The sequence below is a fragment of the Trematomus bernacchii genome, unplaced genomic scaffold, assembly GCF_902827165.1.
Source record: "Trematomus bernacchii unplaced genomic scaffold, fTreBer1.1, whole genome shotgun sequence".
Lineage (NCBI taxonomy): Eukaryota > Metazoa > Chordata > Actinopteri > Perciformes > Nototheniidae > Trematomus > Trematomus bernacchii.
In genome coordinates this window covers 859,881-869,213 of record NW_022987615.1, presented here as the reverse complement: position 1 = coordinate 869,213, position 9,333 = coordinate 859,881, and the positions used below count along the sequence as shown (strand labels likewise).

The following is a 9,333-nucleotide window of genomic DNA, read 5'->3' as shown; positions in this document are numbered from 1 at the left end:
TAAAGGATCTGCTGCGGTTTAAATATGAAATAAAGGGGCCCTATTATACGTTTTGGGAGGGTTGTCCTTTTCCTGTTGTGTGTAATATAGGTTTGTGTGCATGTAAATGGTCTGCAAAGGCTAAAAAGACCATATTGAAAATAAATGAATATTTTAAGTCAAGATAAACTAGAGTATGTTCATAATGAAGGAACATACTGTATTTATACACACAACCCAGTGCAACAGTGTGAATCATTGATGTGTTTTCCTATGTTGACAAGGCTTTGAGGTCAAACATTTCATAAAAACAGTTCATATAAACATACTGCGACAGTAGTAATAAAATATCTAGAGTTGATAGAATACACAAACAAAATATACAGACATTTTAGAATATTCTTGATTAGAGCAAGATACTACTAATACAATATAAAAAAGGATACCACATATGCTAAGTGGTATCATATTCAAATGCAATGTTCATTATGCATACATTCTCACATATCCATATCTACCTCTTACTGTTTCGTCTGTACATGACGCTGCACTGTTTACTTACTTATTTTTTTTGCAGTTTTGGTTGCATGCTCTGTGACATGTTGTTGTCTCGTACTTCTCGTGCATTGAATATAAAAACTGAATTTATTAAATCACGTGACGTATTTCCGTGTTCTTGTTGTCAGAGTGGCGTCAGGGCCGGCTGACCAGGATCATCCTGCAGGACGAAGACGTGACCACCAAGATCGAGAGCGACTGGAAGAGGCTGAACACACTGGCACACTACCAGGTACACACACACACACACACACACACACACACACACACACACACACACACACACACACACACACACACACACACACACACACACACACACACACACACACACACACACACACACACACACACACACACACACACACACACACACACACACACACACACACACACACACACACACACACACACACACACGTATCACAGTACCAGAGAGGTTTGCAGAATACATTTGAGAAGTCTTGAAGAAGTGACAAGCTGGCTGTCTGTAAGGAAAGAGCATTACATTAGTTTTGAAAGTGTAAACTTTGGTTATATAACTTAAATGATGGGTTTAATCATTGAAATGCCTCGCAGATATTTAAAACTATCAGAGATTCAAATCTGCTCCCTCAGCTTTGCATGCTGGGATATCTGAAGGAGTTTTAATAGGACTGACAATTTGAGATTAAAGGAAAGGGAGTTGAAAAGTCAAACATTAATGCAATGCAGTGCTATATTACATTTTGTACTTAAGGCAAACTTCTCATCGTACAGGCATTACATATTCTTCTTCTGTCTGCAGTTCAAATAGAATATATCAGGTTTCATTCAATTATCTATCATTTTTTCGAGTCTCTGAAAATTGAAATTACATTTATGTGAAGCCCTATTTTACAAAGAATACAAATAAAAGAAATGAACAAAAAAAATGAAGGCTTAAAAGATACATAAAACATTTGTAAGAAGAAAAAAGAATAAATGAACAACAATTATATAATTACAAATATGTGTGTGTGTGCTATATTGTAATTATGAATGCATTGATTTGAAAACATTTAATATTTCATAGTTTTCTAAAATAAAGATTTTTGAAAAATATATTTTAATGGGAACATTTTCTTAATTAATTATTAAATAAAAGAAAATATGAATAGATATTATAACTATAGATGAGAGTAACACCCACGTCACTTCCGGGCGAAATGTACGGCCCCGCCCACTTTTGGGGGAAAACGACGCTGTCATTTGAATGGCGGTCAATACAAATTCTGAAGTTTTTGCCAATCCGATCAGACATTTAAGAAAACCGTGGATTTTTGGATCTTCAAAGAGCCCGGTTACGATGGCCAGTCAGGCGAACAATTACATTAAATCATTTGAAATCGACAATCGGGCTCGATAATATATGGTTAAATTAAAATCAGTAGGAGAGGCTGTAATCTCGCCGGCTGTTACTCTCATGAGCGAGGCGGAAAGTAATAGTTTTATCACGCCAAAAAGCTGCTGTGTCGTTTATTACACCTCAAACATTAAAACAAATCCAGAGTTCAGTGTTTCTGTACTTCCTCTAAGAAGAAAGGACAGTAACAGAAGAGCTCTGTGGCTTCAGGCTCGATCACCGTTCAAATGACAGCGTTGTTTCCCCCAAAAGTGGGCGGGGCCGTAAAGTGACGTAGATGTTACTCTCATCTATGGACATCGATCGCCTACTGCTATATTTAACCATATATCGAGCCCGATCTTGGATTTCCAATGATTTCATGTAATTGTTTGCCTGTCTGGCCATCGTAATCGGGCTCTTTGAAGATCAGAAAATCCAGGTTTTTTTTAAATGTCTGATCGGATTGGCAAAAACTTCAGAATGTGTATTGACCGCCATTCAAATGACAGCTTTGTTTTCCCCCAAAAGTGGGCGGAGCCGTACTTTTTGCCTGGAAGTGACGCATTTGTTACTCATGTATAATCATTTTCCACTTTTTTATAGTACGACAGAACTTCCCCGAGTGATTAAAGTGCAGTAGAAACCTGGTCCTTATGTCTCAGGATTTACATTTCCTCCATAAGGAATGTCTGCTTTAACTCAGTCAGCATTATTGTCAAACCCTGTATATAAATGGCGGTTTAGGAGCAGATTAAAAGCTTTAAAACCTGAATATTTCCCCGCTGAATGGAGACGAAGCTCTCTGAGTGAGTCCTGGCTCTTTATCAGCGCTGACATGTGGAGAGAGCGTCCAGATCCAGGGCGAGATACCAATCGACCGAGTTAGCGGACTGAATGGATAATTAGTCAGCTGATTGACACTGTGATTGACTGATGTGTTGCTGTGTGTTGCCGTAGGTTACAGACGGCTCCCTGGTGGCGCTGGTCCAGAAGCAGGTTTCTGCGTACAACATCGCCAACTCCTTCACCTTCACCAGATCCCTGAGCAGATATGGTACAGCGTGCACACACACACACACTCTCACACACACACACACACACACATACACACAGTATCTGAGAGAGGATTACTGAAGGATAAGTTTATCTCTTTGTTTCTGCAGAGTCGTTACTTCGAACATCCAGCAGTCCTGACAGTCTGAGATCCAGAGCGCCGATGATCACCCCGGACCAGGAGACAGGTACTGCAGCAGCAAGGTGTATTAGTGAAGGGCGTGACATTGACTGGGTTTAAATGAATAGTATACTCTTAGTTTAGGAAGAAGACAATATTCCTAGTAAGCTGGCTAAAGAAATTGACTGTTTCCATTTACATGCAGGAGTGCATACTTGATCGAATGTACAAAAACTAATCAATGCCCTCCACTTAGTATTCCTGTGTCGATGCCCTTTAAATAAACTTAAAGGTGGGGTATGTAATTTATTTCAGAAACACTTTTTGTTATATTCCATGGAATGCTCTTAACATCCCGATAGCAATGAATATCTTAAGTGCTTTGACAATAAATACATAAAAAATATCATCTGTGGAAGCCGTAGTACTGTAAAAAGCACGACCAATCATCTGAACCGACCCGGCTAAAATAACTGGATGGCCTACCTGCCTGTCAGCCTTCCATCTGTGCACAATCTTATCTCGTGCCCTCATTGGTCATGTTCGTGTATTGGAGGAGGGGCTCTGTAAGAAAGTGGCAGATTTTTTCCGGCTGTGTATTTTCAAATTCTAGCGCACTCGAGCTGGTTTCTCCAAAATTACCTACCCCACCTTTAACTTTGAAAAAAAATCACAAAACATTATTAAGAACTATGGAAAAGATTTTCAAATGTGTTTTGGCATCTGACAAGCGACATGGCATTTTTCCTAGGCATGCATCTCCGCCTTAGCCTTACCTTAACTGTTGGCTACTTACAACAATAGACTTTATATATAATGACACGGTTACAACGCACAATTCTCACTGTAACCATGCAAGAGGCTGTGTGTGCCATTAGTAGTATTGAGCCGTACTTTATACAGTTTATTGTACCATGTTTATTTTGTTTATTTTCAGGGACTAAACTGTGGCACCTGGTGAAGAATCACGAGCACAGCGATCAGAGAGAAGGAGACCGAGGCAGCAAGATGGTTTCTGAGATCTACCTGACCAGACTGCTGGCTACCAAGGTAATACAACACAACAATAAATCATGATGTTGAAGCAAATTCACATATCTCTCTGTTTCTGATTCCTAATTTCCTGTTGACTGTTAACTCAATAAAAAACAGAGACAAAGGGAAGACATTTAAGAAGCAGTGCGATGGATGTAATATGCCTGCCACAGTTTTCATGTACTGCAGTATTTCATTTCATTATTTCTAAAATAAATTATATTGTATTGACATGTTTTACTCGTGCACTGTTTTGTTATATATCTTGGATTTGTATTATATCTTAACATAAATACATTTTGTTGTAGCATTGTTGAAAGGGTTATAAATACAGTTCTTAATCAACATACAAAGGCAAGAAGAGAAATAATGGAAAAATACCAAAAAGAAATTGAGTTCCTGATGTTAAACTATCACACGTATTTTTCACATAGATGTTACCAAGCTACTGCTAACGTCTGTATAGCCATTATGCTAACAATATCTAATAAGTAGTAAACACAAGGTATCAGATTATTAGTCCTGCAGGTATTTGGTCAAAAACAAGAGTATTGCTCACGTTAAAATGTTAACAAGATGATGCTAGATTAAAAGACCTTTAAAGATATTACAATTCATGGAAATTGCCACCATGGATGTTTTATCTTTTTTGTTAAGGGGTTATTATTTCAGTAATTGGAATATTTAGTCAATTGAAATGCGCCTGTTTAAATATTAACTCCGGTGCTTTGGTCCTCCCACCACCAGGGGACACTGCAGAAGTTTGTGGACGACCTGTTTGAGACGGTGTTCAGCACCGCCCACCGGGGATCTGCTCTCCCATTGGCTATCAAATACATGTTCGACTTCCTGGACGAGCAGGCGGACAAACGACAGATCACCGACCCGGACGTCCGACACACCTGGAAGAGCAACTGGTGAGAGGAAAAGGTTTTTGTTAAAAAAATATCACTGGTGGTCACCGGCTTAAGCTTCAATCTCAGGATCCATGTATTTGTGATCCTCTCCAGAATGGAAGTAGTCATCACATACAGAGCATCAACTAGTTCCTGAACAGTGTCCTTCACATGCTGATATACAAGAGAGGGAGTTACACAGTCACAAGATGGAGGAATAGAAAGCAGTATTCAATGTTTACTTCAGATTAGCTCCACGTCAGAAATGATCATGCTTGTCATATGTCTATCTCCATAGAGGCTGAATCATCATGTTAATCACATAGCTATCATATGCCTAAAACAGTCCTGATGCTCTTCTAGGTAATCATACATCCTGTCATGTACACAGCTACAGTTGGGATACCTTTGTTATCATGTGTACTCTGATGTTGGAAGAGTACATTCAGTATTTTCTGCAAGATGTTGACAAAAGCACCAAAAGATTTAAACAATGTTATCTTTTCTGTAGCCTTCCTCTCAGGTTCTGGGTGAACGTGATAAAGAACCCTCAGTTTGTGTTCGACATCCATAAGAGCAGCATCACGGACGCCTGTCTGTCGGTCGTCGCTCAGACCTTCATGGACTCCTGCTCGACGTCCGAACACCGGCTCGGAAAAGACTCTCCATCCAACAAGCTGCTTTACGCTAAAGACATCCCCAACTACAAGAGCTGGGTGGAGAGGTAGCTAGCATGCCAATGAGATAATTAACTGTAATACACAATGTAATAATAGCATGGAGACGTAGCTAATGGTAAACAGCAAAACAATTGTAATACACACATAAGAACTGGATACAAAGGAAGCTTTTATGCTAACTAGTTAATAACTCCAGAAGAATTGAATGCAGAGGCAGCTAGCATGCTAACCAAACAACAGGAACCAGATGGATACTTAGCTTACGTGCTAATTACCTAAACTACAACAACAGCAAGAGATCTAACTGTTATCAAGCTGTTACATAAACACAAACAATAAACAACTACAAAACTGAGTGCAATCTCAGCTAACATGCTAAAAAAGGAGCGACATGAAGAGGTAGCTGACCTGCTAACTAGTTGATGAAACAACTTTTTAGACACATAAATGAAATTAATCATATTAATTAGTGTTGACGGCTTATAATGCAATTGCCTGTTAGGGCAGAAATGCGTTAAAAATGTTTACAAATTCAGTACTGGAGTCTTGGGTAATTCTCTGGGAAGATAAACAAAAGAAACGCATTAGCTTGTTGACATAATTAGAAACAAGTTTAAAGTTATTGACCACCATGTGTGTGTCCTGCAGGTACTACAGGGATATTGCGAAGATGCCCAGCATCAGTGATCAGGACATGGACGCCTACCTGGTGGAGCAGTCCCGTCTGCACGGCACCGAGTTCAACACACTGAGCGCACTCAGTGAGCTCTACTTCTACATCAACAAGTACAAGGAAGAGGTGAGAGGGGGTGTTGCTTTTACTTCTTTATGTCATTAACAATGTTAGGCATCAGCGTCATGAGTACATGTTAGATGGTAATGCTGCATTTAAACTGAATCAGACGACATGGCTCTACTCGTTTTTTGGTTTTTATTTGCAAATGTTCTGAATAGTACCTGGTACGTTTCTTGGTAACACCCTGGTCGAATTACAAAGTGATTTGATACTAGATTGTGGAGTTAAAACACTTCAGACCAACTTAAATGGTCTAGAATCTTGAAGAAATCCTAGCGTCAATAGTTGTCTTTTATTCAAATGAACCAGATTTAATCAGTGATGTTAGAGACATATTTAGTTAAGTCCTTAATAATAATAATTATAGGTCCTTGTTGAATCTGTTTTGTCTTTTCTCTGTCTCTGCAGATCCTGACAGCGTTGGATCGGGACGGGTACTGTCGCAAACACAAACTGAGGCACAAACTGGAGCAAGCCATCAACCTGATGTCTGGGAGCAGCTGAGAGGAGAGAATGGACTGAAGGACTGATGGAAGGATTGGGGGGTGGGGAAGAAGAATGGAGGAGGGAGAAGTGAAGACATTTTGTTTTTCTGAACTGTCTAAACAGTCAGCTGAACTGCTCAGTGTCGGACCGAACTGACAGCCACAGCTTCGGCCCTTGAGCAATCAATCCATCAGCAATTTATTTCTCGATTGATTGATTGATTGATTGATTGATTTGAAGACTGATTACCTGGATGGCTGGGACCCCAACTATCTCCGTTTGGTGGGTTTTGGGGTTGAAAAATCAGTTTCCAAACCGATTTGGATACATTTACAACGTGACTTCAACATGGAATGGAGTCATTTTGGGTAAAAAATGATGCAAGATGCATCTGTCGGTTTGGATTTTCGATTTAAATTCACTGCAGGTTGTAAGCAGGGATCAAAGCAAAAGGGGCCTGGCTGTGGAAAGACATGGAAACTAAGCTAAAGACTAAGTTAGGTTTCACCAAACAACGGATGTGACATGAGGACTTATCGACCTGACATCAGGATTCCCAGCCTGGTTGGGAAAATTCTAGATGCTAAGTTGAAAAGCAATAGGTCTAGTCAAGTTTCTGGACTTCACCTTCAAAGCTTGTTCTGGTCCAAAGGATCAGGAAACTAGGCTGATGGTCAAGGGGTCATGGTAAAATCGCAAAAGCCTCATCGTAGTCCAGACGAATCTGGGCTAAATGTCAAAAGGTCAAGTCAAGGCTCACCGCAGAAGTCCGAAGCCTCGTTACTGATGTCGTGAACCTTAGCCTTGAATGGTAGGAATCTGATTCACTTTAAGAAGTTCAGGTCAACCTTCAAGGAAGGAATCGTCAAAGTCAAACTTGTTGTTTCAAGCTTTAACGAAGGGGAAGGAAGCAAATAAACGGATGTCCCTATAACTGATAACTTGAGTTTACCTTGGAAAAACTGCGTAGTCTCCAAAGATGTGAATTCACGGTGCAAAATAACAGGAATTCATCTTTGGAGATAAGGAACCAATGAGCCGGGACACTTTGACTTGACCTTGGACTGTTCGGCCAAGCCTCGCCAGGATCTAGGAGTTTCGAAGTTGCTGTATAACCACTCAATGTTTTCTCTGGACAATCACTCTTTACCACAGCACACTGAGCCCAATGCCTACTGACCGCCAGTACCTGTGTCCATAATCCCGTCCCTTTCCTTTTCCTTTCCTTCATCCTCAACTCTTAGTACTTTACCCTTTCCTTCGTTTTGTCTTCTTCTCTATCTTCCCTTCTCCCTCCATTCTGACTAGTTCCCTCTTTCACCCCACTTTTTAATTTCTCTTCCCCCTTCCAACCCCTCTCCGTCATTGGTCAGTGATGCTGGCCTCTGGTCATCCTATTGGCCAGGAAGACTCTTTAGTAATGTACTGCCCGACCAATCAAGACTGTGGAATTCGCCAGAATCATGAAAAGTGAATATATAAGAAATTAATCCAGAATTACGTTTTGAATACATTCCAGCACAGGCACACAGGCAAGGTCTGTAAATAAGCAGGTTGACTCGCTAATTCTTCGCTAAAACAGAAGAACTTCTGACTGACCGACATTTTTTCAGGACCAGAACAACCTGGATATTTGGGTTCTGGATTCAGCACCAGTCGGTACACTTTGACGCTGGTTGGTGCAGAACGCTTTATTGTCGGACCTTGCACATACACCCACATACAGCCATGCTTTACAGCGCCATGCTAACCGTGCCCAGGGGGAAATACTGTGCAGAGCTACAAGCCCAGTGCCATGTAAAGACCGGACCGGATCACGTCAGAACTGGACCGGACTTGGACCAAACCCGGATCAAAAACAACCTGGAATGGAGTTTTAACCCGGACCGTAACTCAAGAACTTTTAAGACTTGTGGCCATAATTGTAAACAAACAAAAAAAAAAGAAAGATGATAATAATAATAATGATGTATAAAAGTTAAAAAAGAATACAAAAAGAAAGGAAAAAAAAGAAATATTGAAATGTTAACATGTAATAAGAACTTTGTGGATTTGACAGTATGGATTTTAAGGAGCTGAACTTGTATAAAGCTGAACATTATGCTACATCAGAGTCTGGAGAAAGAGAGAGAGCCAGGAGACAGAACAATGGATCAACCTAAGTCCATCTTTATGCCTTCAAACCGGACTGAACAGAATCAAACTGGATTGTTACCGGACTGAACTTGAAGGAACTGAATATCTGCTCTGAATGTCAACGTTGGACGAACAAACCGGACTTTTTGGTACTTTCTTTGACCAAATGCGATGTTTGTTTGAACCGAACAGAGCAGTGTTGGATGGAGGGTTAGTTTGGAGGTTTT

The 9,333-nt window shown here is 40.3% G+C and overlaps 1 protein-coding gene across 1 annotated transcript in view; it reads left to right on the top strand.

The window, feature by feature from the left end:
- plxna3 (plexin A3) overlaps positions 1–8,914 on the top strand; it is a 169,072-nt gene extending 160,158 nt beyond the window's left edge. Inside the window, exons 31-38 of the mRNA XM_034132199.1 lie at positions 666–769; positions 2,861–2,957; positions 3,067–3,144; positions 4,015–4,127; positions 4,860–5,029; positions 5,520–5,732; positions 6,337–6,487; positions 6,893–8,914. Coding sequence (XP_033988090.1) covers positions 666–769; positions 2,861–2,957; positions 3,067–3,144; positions 4,015–4,127; positions 4,860–5,029; positions 5,520–5,732; positions 6,337–6,487; positions 6,893–6,988 — 1,022 coding nt within the window. The 3' untranslated portion in view covers positions 6,989–8,914. The remainder of the gene's footprint in view (positions 1–665; positions 770–2,860; positions 2,958–3,066; positions 3,145–4,014; positions 4,128–4,859; positions 5,030–5,519; positions 5,733–6,336; positions 6,488–6,892) is intronic.
- Positions 8,915–9,333: the final 419 nt, after the last annotated feature.